At 45.1% G+C, this 24449-nt stretch overlaps 4 protein-coding genes across 5 annotated transcripts; 3 read left to right on the plus strand and 1 right to left on the minus strand.

The window, feature by feature from the left end:
- On the plus strand, positions 3429-6030 carry LOC8059699 (putative transporter arsB). Its single transcript, XM_002453018.2, has 2 exons — positions 3429-5267; positions 5349-6030. Exons 1-2 carry the CDS (start codon positions 4052-4054, stop codon positions 5615-5617), a joined length of 1485 nt encoding a protein of 494 aa, XP_002453063.1. The 5' UTR covers positions 3429-4051; the 3' UTR covers positions 5618-6030.
- Positions 7695-10779, plus strand: LOC110434951 (ubiquitin carboxyl-terminal hydrolase 2-like). Of its 2 annotated transcripts, XM_021460031.1 has the most exons (7): positions 7725-7871; positions 8040-8055; positions 8147-8208; positions 8701-8747; positions 9422-9468; positions 9552-9654; positions 9740-10779. In XM_021460031.1, exons 3-7 carry the CDS (start codon positions 8178-8180, stop codon positions 10496-10498), a joined length of 987 nt encoding a protein of 328 aa, XP_021315706.1. In that variant the 5' UTR covers positions 7725-7871; positions 8040-8055; positions 8147-8177; the 3' UTR covers positions 10499-10779. The 2 variants fall into 2 exon arrangements, with proteins under 2 accessions (XP_021315705.1, XP_021315706.1); XM_021460030.1 differs by lacking the exon at positions 8040-8055 and having other exon boundaries at positions 7695-7871.
- LOC8059700 (protein BTR1) lies at positions 13075-18543 on the plus strand. Its single transcript, XM_002453019.2, has 8 exons — positions 13075-13318; positions 15491-15729; positions 15798-15898; positions 16186-16379; positions 16643-16764; positions 17477-17602; positions 17925-17986; positions 18060-18543. The coding sequence occupies exons 1-8, from the start codon at positions 13219-13221 to the stop codon at positions 18145-18147; spliced, it is 1032 nt and encodes a 343-aa protein (XP_002453064.1). The 5' UTR covers positions 13075-13218; the 3' UTR covers positions 18148-18543.
- LOC110434863 lies at positions 22208-23655 on the minus strand. Its single transcript, XM_021459628.1, has 2 exons — positions 23535-23655; positions 22208-22782 (listed from the first exon to the last, which is right to left on the minus strand). The coding sequence occupies exons 1-2, from the start codon at positions 23653-23655 to the stop codon at positions 22208-22210; spliced, it is 696 nt and encodes a 231-aa protein (XP_021315303.1).

The raw sequence follows: 24449 nt of genomic DNA on the forward strand, positions 1-24449 counted from the left end.
ACTTGATATGCATTTGGTGTAGATGTGCTAGTGCTCGATATAATCCATGATCTTGTAAGATGATTAATAGCTATGCAATGAACGTTAAAAGATGACAAATAACTATATGAGATCTTGTCTGTAAGTGATCACCGGGACAACAGTGCAACTATGAGAGCCATAATGGCTCTGGCTTTAGCTCAGTATGAAGCCCTTTTCTAGCTTGTTAGAGGTTACCCGAAAGGGCGGAGGGGCTGAACCGTTTTGGGTATAGTGTGGCCTCTGTCTGTATGTGTATAGGCTGCGAGTCATTGTGCCATCGGAAGGGGGGCTCTATATCTGCGCGCAAAGGAAACCTTGCGGCCCTAACATGTTAGACGAACTTTTGAAAGGCTTCATAGTGATCCCTGCCGACCTTCCTTGGAAGTGGGTTAAGAGGCTGATCACCTCGGACGAAAGGGTAAATCATGACTCATGGGTAAAGATGTACAACCTCTGCAGAGTGTAAAACTGGTATACTAGCCGTGCTCACGGTTATGAGCGGCCTTGGGGGTTCTTGCTGCGCCGACGATGAGCTTATTAAGTTGTTATGTCCATTTGATTATCGTTTATGCTAAGAATTAATTATGCTTACACTTGATCATGTGATTAATGGATTATTTATGTTACCTTGACATTTGCTACTTAATTATGAATATGCTATCCACTATTAAAAGCTAAATGCAGTCAAACCAGTGTCAGCTATTTGAGCCTCATGAACCCCTGGTTATACTTGTTGAGTACGATATGTGCTCACTCTTGCGATTTCCCAACACCTCAGGATATGATAATGAAGATGACTGGAATAAGGATTACCGTTATGAGTACTAGGTTTGGATCAACCAGTCAACAGTGTCCCTGTGTGGAGCTTCCGTCGAGAGCGTTGTTTACTTTATGCTATTATCTTTGTATGAGACTATGTGATTTACTATGTTCCGTTATGTAATAAACACTGCAATGGTATATTTGAGATTTGTCTACTTATGTGTGCGACTGTTTCTGGGGCACATATGAGTCTTTTATACATCCTATTTTGTTCTTAAAATATGGGTGTGACACTGTGTAATTAGTTTATTTTTTTTATGTACATTTAATGTTCCATGCATGTGTCCAAAGATTCGATGGGATAGATGAAAAAATTTTAGATGGGGACTAAACAGGGTCTTAGTTGCGAGATTTTTCTGAATTTCGCTACTGTAGCACTTTCATTTTTATTTGATAAACATTGTCCAATTATAGAATAATTAGGCTTAAAAAATTCGTCTCACGATTTACACTGTGCAATTAGTTTTCTTTTCAGCTATATTTAATGCTCAATGCATGTGCCGTAAAATCAGATGTGACAGGGAATCTTGAAAAGTTTTTGGTTTTTTATGGGAACTAAATTTTCATTTCAATCTCGTCCTTTGTCCTTTTTTTCCAAAAATCCACAAGCACAAATAACATTGGGCATATATTAATAGAGAAACAGTAGAGTACAACAAAACAAATCAAACAAGAAATGAACACACTCACGGCATGAAAGCAACTTCAAGACAATCACCACAACCCACTTTACCACCGAAGCACCCGCAGACACAAGACTACTAAGCACATCATAGAGAACAAGAGAAGATTTTAGGGGAGAGAGAGTTCTCAATGTGATGCCTCCAAGGAGGGATATAACATCCACAAATATCACCAACGCCAAGCAAAGAACTAAGATTTTTTAACTAAGGCCTTGTTTAGATGCCTTCAAAATTCTAAAAGCCACAAGATTTCCCGTCACATCGAATCTTACGGCACATGCATGAAGCATTAAATATAGTTAAAAAAATAATTGCACAATTTGCCTGTAATTCACAAACCGAATCTTTTGAGCCTAGTTAGGCTATGGTCGGACAATATTTACCAAATACAAGCGAAAGTGCTACAGTGTCCAAATCTTAAAAAAAAAAGATCTAAACATAGGCCCTAAACCATTAGGAGACAAGGGACTTGACGACAACACCTCAAACGATGGTTGTGGCAAGGCATCACAAATTGGTGGCTGCAATAGAGGGACAGCGGGCAGGGCATTCAGCCAGAAGTCTCCCCCCCCTAAACCCTCACGCCCAAGCACATAAGTAAGTACTCCCTCTATCTTGTAATACAATGCGTTCTAAAAATTTCAAGCTAACTTAAGAAAACACTCAAAGAACGCATGTACTCATAGATTATTCCAATTATAGAGTTTCTTCTTAAATCATAATTTTCTTTTTAACAAACCTTATCAAATCGAAACATAGTCATCATATAAAATGCATTATATTTTAATACAAATTTGTAGAAGTCATAATGCACTCTATTTCAGGATGGAGGAAGTAATTTTTTTATTGGGTGAAACTACAAACATGACTAGACTCTTTTCACCTCTCGTCGATCTATTTTTTAGGCTAGCCCTAGCCGATGGCCAGCCTCAAATTTTCATCCCATTCCGTGCATCCTATCCTACGGCTGGTACACATGATCGAGGCCTAGGTTTTGTTGTAGAGAAGAGAATACGACCTCGATGGAGGAGGTGGCATGAAATCTGGTGCGTACTCATGAGTGTACACAATAAAGTGGATGCACATTGGCTCTTGGTTGCTCTACCTCTCGGGTGACTTGACGTTAATTAAGTCAAGTGGAGGCAGCGTCCTAGGTTGAAGTTGAGTTCAAGTTGCATTGATCTGATCTTACACTGGATTTAATTTGTTGATAGTTCAAGGGAGTTTCTGAATGGACATCTTGAATCGTTTGGTGGCTCGCCGGCGAGGTGAGATGTCGGGGAACGAGGGGACGAGCGAGATTATTGGTCCGAATGCAAGAGAGAATTTGTGAGGAGGACTTGAACATTCACCTGTTCGCTGGTCTGAAAAGTTAAGCTGAAATTACTGTTGACTGATTTATTGTTAGAGAAAAACAATGCTGTTTAGCATAAAAAGTACAGCTGAAATAAAATGTGCTTAGATCTCGAGAGAAATTATTAAGTCGACAAACCCAAAAGATAAGTTATATATATAAAAACCTCTACGGATCAATTAAGCACACTAAATATGCCCATGCCTGTTTCTTTCAAGAGAGCATCACATGCGTGGATTATTGATTGTTTTTGTTTGTCAATAATATAGCGCATAGGAAAATGACATGCTTCACCGCATGTGGAACCGAACCTTCCGACGACAAGTAAGTCTTGAGGTAATAATTAAGAGCGTAGTTTACCTCGCCCGGCCCTTCACCACATCACAGATCACATACTTGGATGGATCTCTAAAATCCTGTCAAAACAACACTCACTCGGTCGCAGATAGGAGTAAGTTCCAAGTCGGCCTTGTCTGTCAACCTCAGCTTGTTGCAAATTGTTTTTTTTTTAAAAAAAAAATCCCAATGCTGCATTCATTCCCCTCATCAATCATTGCAGAGAGAAAGAGAGAAGGAAAATATCCAGGGGAGGCGAGCGAGAGGGCCATGTGGAGCTTGCCAAGTGTGCGCTGCCTCCTTGGAACATCCATGTGTTGTTCCGTTTCCAATCCCATCCTACCTGGATGTTCATGTTCCTGCCTGCCTGTCTGTCTGTCTGTCTGTCGCCGAGCTCGTGACGTCTGTCCAAGCTAAGCAAGAACACTCTCCTCTCCCATCTGGAGCAGCTTCTTCCCAATCTGCTCGCTTCTTCTTCTTCTTCTTCTTCTTCTTCTTCTTCTTCTTCTTCTTCTTCCTTCCCCCGTTGTTTCTTGTAGGCAGCAACTCTTGGATTGAGACAGATAAGATAATCGAGGTATATATCCCCCGTTGTTGAATTCGAATTCCTCTCTTGGATTTGGATGGTTCCTGCCTGCTGCCTTCCGAATCCTGCCTTGATGTGTGTGAGAGGAGCTGTGCCGCCCGCAAGCTGCCGATCGATCGATCGCAAAGCAAGTTCCTCGGTTGGGTTGTCAGTCAGATCTTAGATTTCTTCTTTCATTTCTTCTTTCTTGGTGGTTGGTTGGTGGCTAGTGCTAGCTAGTGCTAGCTAGATCCCCTTTTCGATCGATTGATGGCCATGGAGCCCTTGCTGAAGGTTGCTCTGGGGTCGTCTGCGTTCGCCGTCTTCTGGGTGCTTGCGGTGTTCCCGGCGGTGCCGTTCCTTCCCATCGGCCGCACGGCTGGGTCCCTGCTGGGCGCCATGCTGATGGTGCTGCTGGGCGTGATGAGCGCCGACGAGGCCTACGCGGCCGTGGACCTGCCCATCCTGGGCCTGCTGTTCGGCACCATGGTGGTGAGCGTGTACCTGGAGCGCGCCGACATGTTCCGTCACCTGGGCCGCCTGCTGTCGTGGCGGAGCCAGGGCGGTCGCGACCTGCTGCTGCGCACCTGCGCCGTCTCCGCGCTGTCCTCGGCGCTCTTCACCAACGACACCTGCTGCGTCGTGCTCACCGAGTTCATCCTCAAGATCGCGCGCCAGAACAACCTGCCGCCGCGGCCATTCCTGCTGGCGCTCGCGTCCAGCGCCAACATCGGCTCCGCCGCCACGCCCATCGGCAACCCGCAGAACCTGGTGATCGCCGTGCAGAGCGGCATCTCGTTCGGCCGCTTCGTCTGGGGCATCCTCCCGGCCACGCTCGTGGGATCCGTCGTCAACGCGGCCGTCCTGCTGGCGATCTACTGGAACCAGCTTGACGGTGGCTGCAAGCCCGCGGGAGCGGAGGAGGTCGTCGCCGTGCCTACCGAGGTTGTGGAGGAGGAGGACGTAACGTCGCACCGGTTCTCGCCAGCCACCATGTCGCACCTCCTCCGAAGAGGCTCCAGGCAGCAGGGGGAGACGGTGCCGGTGCATCAGGACCCCGTCAAACCGCCGGCCAAGGACGTGCGTGTCAATCCCATTCCCTTGGTCGTACAAGAAGACGTCGACGGCCACTTTGACGACTGGAACAGCAAGGTGTGGAAGACGTGCGTGTACGCCATCACTCTGGGCATGCTGGTGGCGCTGCTGCTGGGTCTCAACATGTCGTGGAGCGCCATCACCGCCGCGCTGGCGCTCATCGTGCTCGACTTCAAGGACGCCCGCCCCTGCCTGGAGAAGGTGTCGTACCCGCTGCTGCTCTTCTTCTGCGGGATGTTCATCACCGTGGACGGCTTCAACAAGACGGGCATCCCAAGCGCGTTCTGGGAGATGATGGAGCCGTACGCGCGGATCGACACGCCCGCGGGGACGGCCGTGCTCGCCGCCGTCATCCTGCTGCTGTCCAACGTCGCGTCCAACGTGCCGACGGGTCAGTCAAATATGCAATCCTAATTAATTCTGATTTTATCCAGGGATTCTCATCCTGATCCAGGGATTCTGAATGATTTAGTCCTGCTTCTGGGCGCGCGCGTGGCGGCGTCGGCGGCGGCCATCTCCCCCGCCGCGGAGACCAACGCCTGGCTCATCCTGGCCTGGACGAGCACGGTGGCCGGCAACCTCTCCCTGCTGGGCTCCGCCGCCAACCTGATCGTGTGCGAGCAGGCGCGCCGGTCACAGCACTACGGCTACACGCTCTCCTTCTTCACCCACCTCCAGTTCGGCTTCCCGGCGACGCTCGTCGTCACCGGCATCGGCCTGCTGCTCATCAGAACCTACTGATGGTGATGCTGATGGATGCATGGCCGCCGCCCACGCCAGGCGCCAGCAGCAGCAGCAGCAGCAGATCATGGACATTAGTGTCAAGGGATCCAAGATGCATGGTCTCGGTCTCGGTCTGGGCCTGGGGAAGAAGAATGCATCTGGATTCTTTCTCAGCATCGATCGATCGTCACAGTCAGACAGGTCGTTTTGTTCTAGTAGTAGTTGTTGTTGTTTGTATTGAATTTCTGCAAGCAAGATTCGTTTGGGAAGCGTAGCACCATACAGATAGAGATCAGCATGCACGGTGCTTGCTCGGCTCGGAGCAGGAGGCATTTTAATTTGGGATGTACTGTACATACACACTCTGCTAGTAAGTACGTACTACTGAAGAAAGCTGTACATTCTGGACCTGCAAGTATGTATTATTAGCACATCATCATATATAAGGGGGAAAAAAGGGTTATATACCACGTTTAGCATTCTATATATTTCTACGTGTAATAAGCCAGTCAAGTATATTGAAATCGAATAATGTTACAGATAGGAAACGGGTTAATTAAAGCCAAATCCGATGGAGTTATTCTTCTTCCTCGCCTTGTTTAGTTGAGTGACAATTTTTTGGCTGGTTTCATAGGATGTTGGGAGAGGTGTTTAGATGCTAATAAAAAAACTAATTACATAACTCGACTGGAAACTGCGAGACGAATTTATTAAGTCTAATTAATCTATCATTAGCACATGTAGGTTACTATAGCACTTAAGGCTAATTATGGACTAACTAGGCTTAAAAGTTCATCTCGTGATTTCTAATTAAACTATGTAATTAGTTTATTTTTTTATCTATATTTAATACTTCATGCATGCGTCCAAACATTCGATGTGATGGGTGAAAATTTTTTGAGTTGAAAACTAAACAATGCCTCAGACCTGGTTAGTTTCCAAAAATTTTCAAGATTTCCCGTCACATCGAATCTTTGGACGAGTATTAAATATAGACAAGAATTAAAACTAATTGCACAGTTTGCCTACAATTTGCGAGATAAATCTTTTGAGCCTAGTTAGTCCATAATTAGATAATAATTATCAAATATAGACAAAAGTGCTACAGTAGCTAAAGCCAAAAAATTTTGCGAACTAAACAAGGCTTATCTAATGATGATGATTATGTATGTGTATTCAAGCTATGGTCGAATGGTCCAGCTGTTGTTAAGTTTGTTTAGAGGAATTTTGGATGGTGTGCAGATTATAATTAAGAGTCAGCTACCTCTGGTGAGCTTGGTAACTACTACGTGCTACTGTACATGGGCTCCTCCATCTTTGAGGGATTCCTCTATTCTTAAGTGAAATACTATAGCTCCCACCCTCTTTGAAAAATTATTCAGGCATGGGATCAGCACCCCACTATGGTCCTAACAATGCTCACTGACGCTTCTACATAGGCCTCGTCGAGTGCTCCCACTCCGCCAAAGAAAGATGCAATCAATGTCGACTAATCATAATAGATAACAAGAGCTTCTACTAGCAAATAAATACAAAATTGAGTATATCAAGATTCAAATAATTTCAAGCTAAGTACTATAAGATGGAGCATGTTTTTAGGTGGAAAAATTAGAAACTTGTTTCATATTTTCCAAGATTAAACCAAAGTTTAGGATTTTTAATTGCAATTATAACAATTTTTATTTTTCTTATAAATTTGTTTTTAAAAATATTTCTAGTCCGATTTATCTCTCTAAATTTAACTTGGTTCGATTAATCTTCTTTGACGTGGTGTCACGTCAACAAAACTAACTAGATTGAAAACCTGAATGATTTTAAAAGTTAAGAGGGTAAAAAGTCGTTTTTGTAAATGAAAATGGTAAATCAGACAACATATATATACCCATTTAGCCATCGATAGTTCAGTTCTAGTAAAACCAAAAAAATTTCAAAATTCTCCGTCACATTAAATTTTACGCCACATGTATAAAACATTAAATAAAAATAGAAATAATAACTAATTATATAGTTTGTAATTACAGAGACTAAACAAGGTCTAAGTCGAGGCTCAGGCCCATGTAAAATGGCCCTACACGGACCGGACCTGCCTATTCGCTGCAACCCTCCCCCTTCTCCTTCCGTTACCCAGCGTGCGCGCTGCACTCTCCCTCCTCCCCACTTCTCTCTCGTGGCGACGGCGGCGACGACGACGACTGGGCGGCCGTCGCTGCCTCGCTACTCGCCAGGTTCCCAGGTCTTCTTCGGCCTCTTTGCTGTCGGCGAGCACCACCAGGTACGCGCCTGCCTCCTTGGCCTTCTCTTCGTGCTGCGCGAAAGTGAGCACCCAAACCCTAACCTACTATCTGTATTCGGATCTGATCTAACTACAAAGTGTATATGCATGTATTAAGCCTACTAACTTCGACTGCTTTGCAAAAATTATCGGTGTACATCTGTACAGCCACGTCCTTTACTGGGTCCGCCCCTGCGTTCACCCCAACTTATATAAGCTGTTTGGTGCCGCGCTCGTGTATTTACCATGTTTTTTTCTATGATTGATTGTGCCAGGGAACCAGGATACTTCAGTGGTTTTGCAAGGATGTCCTGGTGCACTATTGAGTCTGATCCTGGTGAGTTTTCGCATGGTCTCATCAAATGACTGCATGCACTGTTCCTTGTAATTTCCGATTCATGGGAGGTGTATGGCATGGTAGCGCTGCCTTATCCCCCCTCCCTGCTTGTCCAGCTCCGCATATCATTTTCTGTGTTCTGCTCATAAGTGTAGTTGGTTCGGTTATACTTGAAATATCTTCATTGGGATAATTTTCCTTTAGAGTCATGATGACTCCATTCATCATCTTTTTAAGTCATTCAGCATGTGCTCTTCACTGTTCTAATAGTAGCGTGAGAAAACAACATATGTCATCTGTCATCACACTTTTGAATAATCTACCGACCATTGGTAGCTCTGTTCTTTGGCATATTACTTTCTGCCTACTTTCATGAAACAGCAAACCATTGATGAGTTGAAACGCATTTTGTTATGCTTACTTCCATTTGTACTTCTGTCTTTGTTGCTCTTATTGGTGTTTTAGACCATTCCTTATGTTTTACTTGAGCAGGTGTGTTCACCGAGCTGATTCAGCAAATGCAAGTGAAAGGTGTACAGGTTAGCTTCCAGGGCTCTGTTGCATTCCTTGCCTAAACTGTTTGTTTTCGATCAACTGTTTGTTTTCTCATCCTTTGAACTATTATTGTATCTGCAATGGCAATATGCACTCAGACCTGTTCATTCACTAGTGTACACTAGTTCTTCTGAAGATTTGTTTTGTCCTCATGCTGTGAAACTGACAGCAACATGGAACTCTCATTTAGGAACTGCCTTACTGCCATATTATATTGTTGTAGGATAAGCATAATTAATATATGTCGCGTAGCTGATTGTAAACTTGTATGTCTACAAGATTGTGAAGATGTGCACTTTAGTTTATAGAAGAATAGCTGATAATTTGCTGTCAATAGTTACTTTTTTTAAAACCTTTATGCAACTGTCAACTCAGATTTAAATCAGAGGCCTTGAGTGAGATTTTGTTCTAAACTTGCTTATTCACTTGCACTCGTTCAGTATGGGACCTCTAGTCACATGACAACATGCCAGCTACCAACTATATTTGAGGTCATGCTTTTATTCTTGAGTTTGGTAATGCTGGTACTTCAGTTACCATAATAATATGTATAAAATAGGTGCTTCTAGAAATCTGTGATGAACACTTTTTTGTCAAGTTATCCATGTAAAAAATTTAAAATTCAGACATTTATATATTTGGGATGTACTTTGAACAGGTGGAAGAGCTTTATTCTCTTGATGTGGATTCTCTTAGTCAACTGCGGTGAGAATCTTTATTCTTTTATGTCATCAATATCTGCTATCTGAATGCCCTGAACACATATTCTTCCTCTCCACTTTTCATAGGCCAGTATATGGGCTAATTTTTCTCTTCAAGTGGATACCTGGGGAGAAGGATGAACGGCTTGTTGTCAGAGATCCTAATCCAAACCTTTTCTTTGCACACCAAGTTAGTTCCATTCTGGCCCTTTTAGCTTACCATGTTTGCTACTTTGTGCTTAACAATAACGGCCAATCTATCTGCTTATTTTCAGGTCATCACTAACGCATGTGCTACTCAAGCTATTCTCTCAGTTCTCATGAATCGCCCTGAAATTGACATCGGTCCAGAATTATCTCAATTGAAGGAATTCACAGGAGCTTTCACACCTGATCTGAAGGGCTTAGCTATCAGCAACAGCGAATCCATCCGGACAGCTCATAACAGCTTTGCAAGGCCAGAGCCATTTATTTCTGATGAGCAGAGAGCCGCGACTAAGGATGATGATGTTTACCATTTCATAAGCTATTTACCTTTTGAAGGTGTCCTGTATGAGCTGGATGGGCTGAAGGAAGGGCCTGTAAATCTTGGGCAGTGCGGTGGTGCTGATGACCTTGATTGGCTACGGATGGTGCAGCCAGTTATTCAAGAAAGGATTGAGCGCTACTCACAGAGTGAGATCAGGTTCAATCTTATGGCCATCATAAAGAACAGGAAAGAGGTGTACAGTGCTGAGCTGGAGGAGCTGGAGAAGAGAAGGGAGCAGATTTTGCAGGAGATGAACAAGACTGCCGCCACAGAATCCTTGAACAACTCGCTTACAGAGGTGATATCGGCAATCGAAACCGTCAGAGAGAAGATGGTCATGGAAGAAGAGAAGTTCAAGAAGTGGAAGACGGAGAACATTCGGAGGAAGCATAACTACATCCCTTTCCTCTTCAACTTGCTGAAGATGCTTGCAGAGAAGCAGCAACTAAAACCTCTGGTCGAGAAAGCCAAACAGCAAAAGTCATCAAGCCCTAGCACAAGATGATGGTGAAATGTCATAGACTGGTAGCTTTTGCGATGTCCTCTGTGAGCGCGTTATCTTATCGAACACATTGTCTAGTTGGCAGCTTAGAGAAATTATTACCAAGGTTATTGACCATTGTGCACGCTGTGTTGTGTCAGCAGCTACGCCATTTTTGCTGAGTACGTACGTTGTTGAAGTGGTCAATTTTAGTCGTTTATTTATTTTGTGTCAGGTTAATTGTGCCAGTGGATTATAAAACGCGTTGAAGGCTGTGGATCGTTTTTGGTAATGTTTTTGAGATACCACTTGCTAGTTGAGTACGGGATTCATGTTAGCTTCGGCAGCGGAGCTGCACCAAATGATGCAGGTCGGTGAGGAGGAGCCGTTGGGTGAGGAGCTGTTTTCTCGTACGGCAAGCAGAGGCTGCTGTGATTTCGGGCTTTGGCAGAAGGGCTCCGCTCCGGCATTGGAGCGCGCGGTGCGGAGTCTTGCCAAACTGCCCCCTATGGGGGCTACAATGCAACACAACGGTATTGTTTTGCCTCCTAAAAGAAACAACTATTCTAGACCGTGAAATTTATACTATCTTCGATTACCTACACCGCCTTTTTAATATACTCCTTTCATTGTAAACAATTGCATATATTGTTTTGCAAGGAATTATTTTATCTCGTTCATTGAGAAATCATTTTTAAATTTGATCAAATTATAGAAACTATTATCACTATTTGCATCTTCTAGTGTGTTTATTATCCTCTATGCCTAAATAGGAGATCCCCACTACCATATTCCTTTTCCTGCATTCTCGTGCAGCCACGTCACTCTCCACGTCACCTTTGGTTAGTTATCGTCTCTCCTACCTCGATCTTGTCCGTTTTCATCGCTCCTCCCCGACCCCGTCTGTCGCACCCCCGCGTACCACGCTCGACCCTGTCCACCGTGACCCCGCGTAGCATGCCCATTGTGGCCTGTCGCGCCTGCCTCCCCTGTGCTCCGCGCCTGCCCTCCCTCTCCCTTTGTGTCGCGGCCGTCGCACCTACCTCTCTCTCTTATCTTCCTCCATTACCCACGCATCTGCGCCCCACGGTCGTCACCCCCTGCCTATTCCCCTCTTCTCTGCGCATCGATGCTGCCATCCATGACGGTGTTCAAGAAGCTCGAGCGATCCAATATCATTATGGCGCTGCACTCAGCTCCGTATCAAGAAAGTGCAGCCACTGCCTCCTTGTGCTCCCATCTTTGCTATTATCGTCTGCCCAGGCAACTGTTCTTCTTCTTCCTCCAAAGGTTAATCTCCCCCAAGGTTTCTTGATTTTGTTATTGCAAAAATGCTCGACAAGTTGCTCTGATTTCGTTATTACACTTCTCCTTTGTTGCTCCCAAGGTGCTCGATGATTTATCCACAAGGGAATTTCTGCAGAGACTGAACTTCATTGGTATCTCTAACGTCTCCTCTGTTGCTCCAAAGGTGCTCGATGATTTGACCTTGATTGCTCTCTCCCACGTCCCACTGGTATGTATTTTTTCCCTCTTACTTTTGCTCATCGATTCCCATATCATGCCTTTTACTTTTGTTTTCATGTGTCTATATCAGTTATCTTCTGCCCATGTCTCACACCGCATTATGTTTGTTCCCACGCATGTTAGCTACAACTCAGTCAAATAAGTTATTTTTGTCTACGTGCGTGTTAGCTAAAGATTAGTAAAAAAACTTACATATACTTAATGTTATCATTTCTACGGTTCCTTCTTACTACTGACACAATATGAATAATAAGATATCTCCCTTGGGAATGAATTCTATTTACTTCCATACTATATTTAAATGTTTTCATTTCTACAGTTGCTTCAAAATCTGACATACATCCTTTTACAAAATCCTCGCAGCAACGCGCGGAGTATCACCGAGTTACTATGAAAAGAGATTCCATTATTAACTAATGATACTAACTATACATCATACTTTATTAGTATCTTTATATGTATTTGATCAAATCTAAAAATATGAAAGTCACGAATAATAAGTAAACAAAAGTTTGGTGGAAGTATACATATTTTCAAGGGAGTAATGTGAAAGTTTCCATGGGGAGGAAGTACGTATTTTAAGGCTTGTTTGGTTCCTTTAGTGATCATACTAAAGTTTAGTGACCCCACTAAAGTTTAATAGCATCTTATTTGGTTCTATTCACTAAAGACCACTAAAGCACTAAACAAAGATCATAATACCCTTAATTAATGCAAGTGAGTTGAAATTAATAAGGGGTGTCCCTGTAATCTTTGCACTTTAGTCACTTTTAGCAGCCCCTTGTCTACTAAAGGCACTAAACTTTAGTGACCCTTTTAGAGGGTGTGTTTGGTATTTTAGTGACTAAAAATGACTAAACTTAGTCACTAAACTTTAGTGGGGTGAACCAAACAGGCCCTTAATATACATCTTTTTTTTATTTTGTGTGGAAATATATGTATCTTTTTTTTAAAAAAAAAGAAAAATCCCTAATAAGGAGTCCTACTAGTAGCTCTGCCGCGGCAAGCCCAAAAAACAGAAAATGGGTGGGCGGGCGGATAATAATATGTCCAAAAAAGCCCAACCAGCCCCCCTCCCTCTCCTTCCGCACTTCACTTGGAATCCATGGCGTAGGCCCAGTGAGATCTAGCTAGAGTTTCCCGCATCTGCCTCCTCCTCCGCCTCCGCCACCGCCCCCGCCCCCCGCCCCCGCGCCGCCCCGACGCAGGAAGGAAGGATGGAAGCCCCGGGCTCCCCATACGCCTCCTCGCCGGAATCCGCCCCCAAGCGTGCCCCCCGCTCCCCTCCGCAGCAGCAGCCTCCCTCCGAGGAAGGAGGTAACTGCCACGCGTCTCTCTTCTCCGTCCCGTCGCGCGCGCGGGTTCGCTCTCCCCGGCGTCTGTATGAACGTGGCCCCTGAGTTCGCGTGCCTGGATCCGTGAGATCTGGGCCTCCGCTTCCCTCCCCGATGCCGAGATCTGTAAGCAGTTGGCGCCAGTGTCGCGTCGCCATCGGTGCGCTATGATTTGAGCTGCGTTTCCCATAGGATCACCTTCACGGGGTTGCCCTAGTACCGCTTTGCTTTGCTTTGTTATCTCCACTTCCACTCTTAATCATAAACGTCACTGCGGAGGACGGTCGGTTCAGAGCTGGTTTAATCTGTAATAATGTTTCTCCTCCTCGGTTGGATTGCTGACGCCGTTGCACATCATGTACTGGAAGCTGATAATGATGCGGGCTATTATGTGGGCATGGCAGGCTTAACTTATTAGGACATTTAACTTCTGGATGCCGTGATAAATGTGACACTTAGTGCATAATAGTTAGTATAATGATGGTACCCCCGAAGCTTAGTGTTGTAAGTTATTCCTCCTCCTGTTTAAAGAGAAGTTTCAGTTACAGATATGGTCATGTTTGAATTGAGAAATTTGCTATTATAGGATCCCAAAACGTGTGGGTTTCGCTGTAATAGGATTCCAAACATCTGCTTCGCTATAACGACTCTCGAAACATTGACACTTTGCTATTATAACATCATGGCCTTCAAATAGACAAATTGAACTCAAATCTCTTCAAATTCAAATATTTTCATTTAATCACAGAACTGCCCTTAGGGCGGCTGCTGCTGCTGCATGGCTGCTGCCTGGCCGGCGCTGCTGCCTAGCCGGCTGTAGCCTGGCCGGCTGGCTCAGCCTTGCCGGCTGCTTGCTGCTGCTAGCAAGATTCAACCATGATTTGAAGAGATTTGAGTTCAGTTTGTCTATTTGAAGGCTATAATGTTATAATAGCAAATTGTTAATGTTTCGAGAGTCGTTATAGCGAAGCAGATGTTTGGAATCCTATTATAGCGAAACCCACACGTTTGGGATCCTATAATAGCCAAAGTTCAGCTAGGTGGATTCTAGGCGGTGACCCCCCGCCTAGCGCCTAGGCAGGAGTAATCGCGCCTAGGCGTTCTAGGCGTTTCCCTAGGCGCTGGGAGGAACAGGGGAGGGGAGAGGAAGTGGAGCAGGGGAGGAGGAGCTGCTGGCAGCGGAGGGGAGATGAGCAGGGGAGGGGACTGACCTTGGGGCGGGGTAGCAGCCGGCGGTGGAGCAGGAGGAAGGAGGAGGCGGCGGGGATTTCGCGTGATTTCCCACGGCCGAAGCCATCCGCGCGCGTGCGAAAGGCCGCGTCGTCCGCCTCCGTGCCGTGCCATCAGCCTGCAGGGGTGAAATTTCGTGGCTCGCCCAGCTCTGCGACCGCCTCGGCGCTGCCCAGCGCCTAGATGCCGCCTACCCCCCTAGGCGAGGCGGTTACCCCTCGCCCAGCACCTAATCGCGCCTAGGCGCTGCCTAGCAGAACTATGATAATAGCAAATTTCTCCTGCTATCATGAAAAGTGTAGGTCATTGGATGGAAATAAGTATGCCAAATTCATATTGTAGCTATTCTAGCCTACAATGTCTGCTATCCTGAAAATGTGGGGATAATAAAGTTTTCAGCTGGTTGTGTTTGTGATGAAAATATGCTAATTGGTGATGCTTAAACCATGCTACTTGGGATCTGTGACTCTGTGCAAGTACTTGTGCTAAAAGTTGTTTCTATGATCATTTATAGTCTTCTTGTTGAATGGTACCTCAGCCCTGTACACTTGTCCACGTAGTCAGTTCTGTTGGTAACCTATATGAACCCACTAGAAGCCAGAAGGTAGGATAAGGCTTGTGGCCTACTTCTCAACCAACTAGGTGGAATAGTTTTGTCAGCTTAAGACTCCATCCTATGTCCTATTCCACGTAGTGTGTACGTTGGGTCTGTTCTGTGTATGGGCAATTTGGATTTACTTGCTTACTGTTTTCTGGAGTTGTGATTTTTTTAACTGAAATTATTTAAGCCATGGTTTCCAGTTTCAACTGCAATATGCATCAATCGTGCTGTTGTTTTAACTTGAAAACTTAATGATTAAACTCATAATGGTTTACTATTGAGATTCGACATATTTCTGAAGTTTCAATTGCTATTTCTTCTCAGATGACAAGGAGAAACCAACACATTTGAGGTTTCTGGTGTCTAATACAGCAGCAGGATGTATCATTGGCAAGGGTGGATCAACTATTAATGACTTTCAGTCCCAGTCTGGGGCTCGTATTCAGTTATCACGCAGCCATGAGTTTTTCCCTGGTACAAATGACAGAATCATCATGGTTTCTGGACTGTTTGATGAAGTAATGAAGGCCATGGAGTTGATTCTTGAGAAACTTTTGGCTGAGGTAAAGCATTTTATTTGCAAGTGACTGATCCATGATTGATGATTGATGTTCTCCAGTTACTTTATCAGGGTGAAGAATTCAATGAAGCTGAAGCTAGACCTAAAGTTAGACTTGTAGTTCCTAACAGCTCGTGTGGTGGGATAATTGGTAAAGGTGGAGCAACAATAAAGTATGTATATCTTCATAGACCGAGTGGTTTTGTTCCCATTGTGGTAGTTAATTTTATTTACAAGCCGGTGATATATGATGATTTGACAAATTAACCATGATACTTAAGTAGTTAAGTAAGAAGCACACTGTTCCTACTTTGCAAATAATCTTCTAGTTGTTTGATGGTAAATTTGTTTTTTCCAGTCTTAAATATCTTTTGACTCATTTATATTCCCATTTTATATGGCTGTTCTTTTTTACATTACTCTGCATGTTGAAAGTTTGTGTGTTCTCTTTTCTCTTCAGGTCATTTATTGAAGAATCACATGCTGGAATCAAAATTTCTCCACAGGATAACAACTATGTTGGTTTGCATGATAGGCTTGTTACAGTCACAGGAACCTTTGATAATCAGATGAATGCGATAGATTTGATACTGAAGAAGTTATCTGAGGATGTTCACTACCCACCTAATTTGAGTTCCCCATTTCCATATGCAGGTAAATCCTGGCATCTATGACTACTTGATGTTACCACATGTGTCTCCTTATGACCTCTTCCTTGCATCTGTCTTTTATGTATCGCACATCTGCATTTCACACTTTATGACAACATGCATTTCTTGTAAACATATATGAGCTTTCTTGCATATTGACATGTGGTATTTGCAGTACCATTTGCCAGTCATGGTCAAGCCTGACATTTCGATTCTATATTGAATCACAACTTTCCGCGATTGATTCTGTTCTTTAAATTTAATCAGGTCTTACTTTCCCAAACTACCCTGGTGTTCCTGTTGGTTATATGATTCCACAGGTGCCATATAATAATGCTGTGAACTATGGACCTAATAATGGGTACGGAGGAAGGTACCAAAACAACAAGGTTAGTGTTTTCTCTGGGTTGCTCTGTTTGTTGTCATGCTATTCTGTAGGATTTATTCTGTAGGTGCATTACAATATGCATGCATTGGGTCCATCTTTGTTGAAACCGAGCTATTCTAGGTTTTCTTTTGTTATGCATTAGAGAGGTAGGCTCGAACCTGGAGGGCTGGATATGTATGTCATGTTTACTAATGGAAACACTGTTCTGTAGTTTAATCATGTTATATTTTCTGTTCTGAACAAATTCAAAGAAATCTCATGGAGACAAACTTTGATAGTACAAGTTGGAGGTCTCATAAATTTAAGGTAATATTGTGCTAGCATTGTCGTGGGCACCATTGATCTTTGCTGAATTGCTGTGATTATTACAGAGTGCAACCTAACATTAGAATGATGTTAATGAACTGGTGTAGATGTTTGATTTAATTAGCATATGCTAATTTTCTTGCAGTTTGACATTTCTATGCTTATATGGCGTGACTTGGTAAATGTTGCTCATATGCTGAGATGTTTGAAATGCTATTATGTTTTCTGTGAACATTATGTAGGTTTTTGTTGGTTGATGTTGTGCATGTCATGGAAAGTGTGGCTTTTGGTGGAAAACATGAAAGAACTTCACCCATTGTTACAATTTAATTGTTTCATATTTTTGGCGTACATATCTATAGTGCTGGATAAATTTGAGTTGACTATTTGGTGTTGACACTTTGCAGCCCAGTACACCTATGAGGTCGCCTGCTAGTAATGAAGCCCAAGAATCTTTGACCATTGGTATAGCTGATGAACACATTGGTGCTGTTGTAGGTCGTGCTGGAAGGAACATAACAGAGATCATTCAGGTAACTGTACATATTGCATTTGGTTTTATGATAGCAGTAATGTGGCCAGTCAGACAATCATAAGCTAGATCCCATTCTCCCTGTGTGATGTGTATAACTAGTTGCTTCTGCCTCTCAAAACTTGTTTTTGTCAAGTAGATTGCCCTTAAGAGAAGTATAAACAATACCTTGTGTCATTGTTACTTTTAGGAACAAAAGATCATCTATAGTACAAAGGTTTTGAACAACCCATGATAAACTGCTGTGGCCCTTGGTGTGAATGCACTATGTTTTCACTAAAATTAGTAGCTAAATAATGTTTTGCGATTTGTTGTCCATGCAGGCTAGTGGTGCTCGGATCAAGATATCAGATAGGGGTGACTTCATATCTGGGACATCTGACAGGTATTTTTCTTCCGTACCTTTTTTCCCTACAAGTAAATAATGTGGTTTTGCTAAATCATACCCACTGGTGCAGGAAGGTGACGATTACTGGAACATCAGAAGCTATCCGGACCGCGGAGTCCATGATCATGCAGAGGGTGTCAGCCAGTTCAGAGAGGTGATGCGCCCCTTTTGAAGGAAGGACGTGGGCCATTGTCGAGTCCGAGCAGCATGTTTGATGCAAGTTAGGAGGATGTGGGAGCTGCTTTCCTTTTCTTTTTTCCCTTAGCAAGCTCGAGAAGAGAAAATCAAGTTATTATTGTTTGTTGTGTTGCGTCCGACCAATGGTTTTATGTTAGTATAAACTGGTAGCCGAAGATAATTAGGTGCAGCGTTTGAATTGATTTGGGAATAGGGCTGAGTTATATCCCATTGATGCCATAACAAGGCTGGCGCCGCTCTATGCTAGTGGCTAGTGCTGCCTGCCCTGTGTCTGTTTGTAGGTTGACAATTCGATTCCGTTGCTCAAGGATAGAAGAATATTGATAGAGATCCGAGGACTGGTTTGGTTTTGCAGAGCTGTTGATTTCCTGCTACTCTTTTGAGTCTTGTGTATGTATGCAGATCTGTGCTGCTGGCGTTACTCGAAAGGAGTGTCTTGCAGTGGCGAAGCTAGAGCATCAAGGACCCGAGTGCACACTTCATAAGCATAGTCGCCGTCGCGGTCGCCCCTGGTGGCGGCGTCGGTTGGAGGACGGAAGAAGGAAGAAGTTTCTGGTTTTTTTTTGGCCGACGCGAGTGGGGCGGCTGCTTATATTTGGAGCTTGTCTCGCTGAGGTGGACCAATGAGGGAACGCGAAGGTGACGTGGCGCCGAGCTGGACCAATCAAAAGAATTCGGGTGACGTGTATAGCCTGGCTGCACGGGAGCGGGCATAGCTTTGTTAGGTTAAATATCTACTACACAGTGACCGTACATACACAGTAGAATTAGAGTGCGAGGTTGACAAGGTCCATTTAGCAAATACTTTCTTCTTACTGAATCTCAAAGATTAGGATGATAAGCACGTATATCTTTTCTTTTGCCTGGATCAAATTGGATCTCGTCCTCTCAGTTGATTTCCTCTGGAGCTGAAACACGAACATTGGCGGGGCCTAAACAACCTGAACATTGGTTTCGTGTCGATGAGGTTCACAAGAAGTATTAGCATCATCTGGTGCTTTCCTTTTCAACCATTTGTCCATAAAATTACCTGCAATTGCACATTATTCCCATTTCCCAAAGAATCTAAGTGAGAAAAAACATATATTTCATTTGATCTAGATTCAAAGATGCAGAAGCTTACTTGACATGGCGATGAGCTGAGCTGAGCGACTTGGCGATGAGCTCCGTCACTGTTAGTCTTGCCGCGGTGCCGCCGGCGTGGCAATCCCGTGGGCGAAAGTGATGCCGTGAGCGGCGTTTTTTCCCCTCGCGATGGTCGCAATTTTGGGCAGGTGAAGCGACAACCGCGGCACGTCGTCGAAGAGTTTTTTTTTGATTCAAGGTGCTCTTTATTACTCATTTGCATCAGCCAAATCGCCGATCACAAGAGCCTCAAGCTCGTGAGGAACACCCTCCCAAGTGACATATTGTCTACTGGGGAACTTACACCCGATAGCAGCCAGAGAATGGGCTACCCTATTACAGACACGATTACAAACGATAATAAAATTAGAGCTAAGGTCTGTAGCTAACTGGACCTTCATCTCTGTTACAATCCCACCGATCTCAGACAGACGATAGCCATCAGATTCCAAGGCCTCTTTGAGAAGAGAAGCATCTGTCTCAATGCATAAGCTTTGAATCCCCATACGGGATGCTTCCTGTATTCCAGCCGCACAGCCCAGGGCTTCTGCATGGAGGGGGCACTTAACAGGAAACCTTCAGATCCTGCACCAGCTTTGAGCACTTGGCCTTGGTCATCTCTTATCACATAGCCCCATCCGCCACTTTTATTCTCCTTATGAAAAGCTCCATCAGAGTCAGTTTGCACCACCCACCCGGAGGCTTCTCCCACGAAGGTGACTGACGGTTATCCGGCAATAGCACCTCTGTTTCCTTGCACAGGTAATTTTTAGCATACGCTGCTGCCATATAGGCCACTTCTGCAGGTGTATGTTTTCTTTCATTCTCCCTTCTCTTGTTTCTCCCATCCCACCACATCCACAACAGCAAGATCACCGTTAGTTGCTCTTTCCCTTTTAGCTTCAGGATTGTTTCCATCACTCCTCTCGCTGACCCTGCCTCAGTCAGAGCGCATCTGATCCTTTCCAGGTTCAGTTCACGCCATGCAGTTTTAGCTTCCTTGCATTTGAAGAACAGGTGCGCCCCATCCTTGTCAAGTCTGTTGCACATATTGCACAATGTGTCAGTCTTCACCCCCCTTCGGCTCAACATCCTTTTGACAGGTAGGGTATTATGGCTCATCCTCCACAGGAAGTGTTTCACTTTTGGTGGGCATTCCAGTTTCCATAGTCTGTTCCAGAAATCCCCTCCTCCATCACTGCTTCCAGTACCAGCCCTGGTCAAGCATCTTTGTTCCCTAAGCTTACAGTTCCTCTGGACTTTGTACGCCGATTTGACAGAGAACTGTCCTTTCGCATCGAAGTGCCAGCCAACGACGTCTTCCATCTCCTGATGTATTGGTATGCTTCGAATCGCCTGGACATCCTCCTCCAAAAAAGTCTGTTGGAGAAGAGGGATGTCCCATTGTTTTGTAACCGGGTCTATAAGATCGTCCACCGTTCTGACCAGGTTTCTTCCCCTTGGAGTGAGAGGAAGCCTGGACAAATCCCGCAGTAACCATGGATCATCCCATATGTTAATCTGCTCCCCACTCCCCACTCTCCACACAATACCATTCTTCAGAGTTTTTACACCTTGCAGGATACTTCTCTAGGTATACGAACACCCCGCCTTCACTTTCGCTTTCAATAGATGTGTGTTTGGGAAGTACTTCGCTTTTAAAATCCTGGCACACAGGGAAGTCGGGTTTTGTATAATCCTCCATCCTTGCTTAGCCAGCATGGCCATGTTAAAAGAATGCAGATCCCTGAAACCCAGCCCTCCCTCAGCTTTCGGACTCACAAGTGTTTCCCAGCTTAGCCAATGCATACATTTCTCCTTATCCTGCTTGTTCCACCAGAACCTTGCAATTAGGGAGTTGATTTGGGAGCACATCTCCTTTGTTATATCAAAACATCCCATCGCAAAGACCGGGATTGCTTGAGCCACTGCCTTAATGAGCACTTCCTTTCCAGCTCTAGATAGCATTTTCTCCTTCCATCCTTGGATGCGCTGCCACACTCTCTCCTTCAGGTAGGCAAAGATGTTTGTTCGCTCTCTCCCAATATACACAGGGAGCCCTAGGTATCGTTCACTCATCGTCTCCGATCTGATGTTCAGGCTTTGCATAACCCCCTGTCTATCCTCCGTGCCTGTGTTTGGGCTGAACATAACTGCTGATTTGTCCACATTGATCATTTGCCCCGAGCACTCCTCATACACCCTCAGGATTTCCTTCAGTTGTTGCGCTTCTGCTCGGCTGGCTTTACACAAGATCAGAGAGTCATCCGTGAACAGAAGGTGGGATACCGCAGGGGCGTTCCTGCAGATTTTTATTCCGTGTAACCTGCCCTCCTGTTCCGCGCAATTCAACAAGGCCGAAAAACCCTCAGCACACAGGAGAAAGAGGTACGGTGACATGGGATCACCTTGGCGTAGTCCTCTCTCTGGGCTAATTTCATCAGATAATACTCCATTGACTCTTATTCTGTATCTGACCGTTGATATACAGCCCATGACCAACTGGACCCACGAGTTTTGGAAACCGAGAAGTCGCAGTATATCACCCAGAAAGCCCCATTCGACTCTGTCATAGGCTTTGCTCATATCGAGTTTGATAGCTGCAAATCCTTCCTTCCCCTTTCTCCTCTTCTTCAGGAAGTGTGTCATCTCATAAGCTATTAAGATATTATCAGTAATCAGACGACCTGGGACGAAAGCACTCTGGGATGGTGAAATTATGTCTGGTAGAATTCTTTTGAGCCTATTAGCCACTGTTTTAGAGATTAGCTTGTAAACCACGTTGCATAAACTGATCGGTCGTAGGTCCTTGATATTCTCGGGCCTCCGAACCTTCGGTATAAGCACTATGGTTGTATCATTCCACTCATCAGGCATACGGCCCCCATTTAGCACCTACAAAACCTCGCCAGTTACCTTTTCTCCAATCTCATCCCAGTATTCTTTATAGAAGAGAGCCGGCATGCCGTCTGGACCAGGAGCCTTTAGGTTCCCGATTGATTTCAGGGCTGCCACAACTTCAACCCGCGTGTAGGGTTTGGTCAGATCATTGTTCATAGCTGGTGTGACCTTTCGATGCACACAATTTAATAACCGTTGATTATCACGGTTTCCTGATGACCTGAAAAGTGTGGCAAAATAGTTAGAAATAAAACTCCTCTTCTCTCCTTCCTCCTCCACCCAGCCCCCATCATCCTTTCTAAGAGTCCCTATTCTGTTGCTTCTTTTCCTTTCAGAGCACGCCGCATGGAAGTAAGCAGTGTTTCTATCCCCATACTGCATCCACTTCACATGTGCCCTTTGTCTCCAGTATGTGTCAATCTGATTTTCCACCTTCTCCAATCTATACTGCAAGACTCCCTCCTTTTCTATATTAGCTTTACTTCTCGCCCCACGTCTACACAGCTTCAACTCTCTTTTCAGTCTCTTCCTGGAAATCTCCAAATCGCCGAGTACGTTGGTGCTCCACTCTGACAGACGTGCAGAGACTGCTTTCAGCCCATCAACTACCTTCCCCCCCTTTGCTCCACTACAGTTTTCTCGCCAAACCTCCTTTATTATCTCCCTACACCTCCCTTCCTCCACCCAGGCCGCCTCAAATTTGAAACCCCCCTCCCTCCATTTGGGAGGTTGGCATCTTCCGAGTGCGTGTATATGATCACCGGCCGGTGGTCCGGATGTTTTGGATCTCCATTCACCACTCGGGCCCCTAGGAACATTCCTCTCCACTCTGGGTTTGAGACAGCTCTGTCTAATCTTTCTCTTATAAAACCCGCCTCTGTATATTGGTTATTGCGCCATGTAAAGCAATCCCCCTCAAACCCCAGATCCTGTAGGCCACACGCCTCAAGGACCTCCCGAAAAGCATCCATACTGCGTTGGCCTTTTGGGTGCCCCCTTCCTTTTCTAAAGAGAATAAGACTTCATTGAAGTCTCCCGCCATCAGCCAAGGCACTGCTGGCACTGAGATGAGAGAGCGAAGAGTTTGCCACGTTCTCTCCTTGTGCTCAGCATGGGGTTCACCATAGACACCAGTGAACCTCCATGCTTTTCCTTCCTCTTCCAAGATGTCCATATCAATGTGATATCTGGAGTAGCTCCTCAGAGTCACATCAACCCCCTTCCTCCACAACACAGCAATTCCCCCCCCCTTTTCCTTCACAGTCTTTCACCACCATGTTTACCAGACCCAAAGTCCATCGAAACCATTGCATTCGCTTACCATCCAGCTTCGTTTCACTTAAGAAGAGGATGTCCGCCTTCTCCGACTTTTGGAGGTCCAGAAGTCCCTGAACTGCCGGGCGGTTGCCCAGGCCCCGGCAGTTCCACGCCACTATCTTCATTGCTTGTTGCAGGACTGGTCTGCCAGTCCCGCATCATCAGAGGTAGCACTCTCCTTCTCGACCACATCCTCCTCCCTTCTCTTCTTCTCTCCCTTAGGTTCCTCCAAATCCTCCTCCTCAGCACTACGCTTCTTCCCTATAAGTGTCTCGTTCACTTCCACCTTCTTCCCACTCGATCCCTCTCGAAGCACCCGTTTGAACCTCCTAGTGTTCTTTTTGTTCTCCTCTTCGAGGCTCTTCTGTATCTCATCCCCTACTGCCGAGTCAACCACCATATTACTGTTGGTGGTTTGATCTCCTACTGCATGCCCCTCCTGCTCCCTGCTAATCCCATGCGGCGCTGCAGCCAAGGCTTTTTGTAGATTTTGCACCACCGGCTTTTTCACGGCCTCCCTTCTATGTGGCGGTATGAACTTTTTTAACGGACTGAGCACCTCCTCTTCCTCATTAGCATTCTGACAGCCTCGAAGGACAATGAGTCACTCTTCGTTGCCCCCTTGGTCCTGCCCTTATAGCCACCACTTCCCTTCTCCTCCCCACTGCTCGCACCTGACAGCCATGAGCCCCCTCTTCTCCCTCCTCCACCCACCTTTAGAGCTCCCTCTTCCCATCTTCTCTTCTCCGGGATGTACCTTAACTTTTTGCTAAATTGGACCACTCCCTTCTCTTGACGTTGTCACTGTACACCCTTTGTCTGTGTGACCAATGATGCCACACGCATAGCAAAATTCTGGGAGGAACTCATATACAATCGGACACCACATAGGCTTGTCTTCCTCCTCCGTCATCAACGA

The sequence above is a fragment of the Sorghum bicolor genome, chromosome 4 (assembly GCF_000003195.3).
Source record: "Sorghum bicolor cultivar BTx623 chromosome 4, Sorghum_bicolor_NCBIv3, whole genome shotgun sequence".
In the NCBI taxonomy this organism is placed as follows: domain Eukaryota; kingdom Viridiplantae; phylum Streptophyta; class Magnoliopsida; order Poales; family Poaceae; genus Sorghum; species Sorghum bicolor.

Bases quoted from the DNA above. Each gene is read 5' to 3' on its own strand.
- LOC110434951 (XM_021460030.1), top strand. From the start codon at position 8,178: ATGTCCTGGTGCACTATTGAGTCTGATCCTG. The intron at 8,748-9,421 runs GTTAGCTTCCAG...TACTTTGAACAG, and splicing joins TGCAAGTGAAAGGTGTACAG to GTGGAAGAGCTTTATTCTCT. The intron at 9,469-9,551 runs GTGAGAATCTTT...CACTTTTCATAG, and splicing joins GATTCTCTTAGTCAACTGCG to GCCAGTATATGGGCTAATTT.
- LOC8059699 (XM_002453018.2), top strand. From the start codon at position 4,052: ATGGCCATGGAGCCCTTGCTGAAGGTTGCTCTGGGGTCGTCTGCGTTC. The intron at 5,268-5,348 runs GTCAGTCAAATA...TGAATGATTTAG, and splicing joins CGCGTCCAACGTGCCGACGG to TCCTGCTTCTGGGCGCGCGC.
- LOC110434863 (XM_021459628.1), bottom strand. From the start codon at position 23,655: ATGAAGATAGTGGCGTGGAACTGCCGGGGCCTGGGCAACCGCCCGGCA. The intron at 22,783-23,534 runs GTAAGCGAATGC...CACGTCTGTCAG, and splicing joins AAGTGAAACGAAGCTGGATG to AGTGGAGCACCAACGTACTC.
- LOC8059700 (XM_002453019.2), top strand. From the start codon at position 13,219: ATGGAAGCCCCGGGCTCCCCATACGCCTCCTCGCCGGAATCCGCCCCC. The intron at 16,380-16,642 runs GTAAATCCTGGC...AAATTTAATCAG, and splicing joins TTCCCCATTTCCATATGCAG to GTCTTACTTTCCCAAACTAC. The intron at 17,603-17,924 runs GTAACTGTACAT...TTGTCCATGCAG, and splicing joins ACATAACAGAGATCATTCAG to GCTAGTGGTGCTCGGATCAA.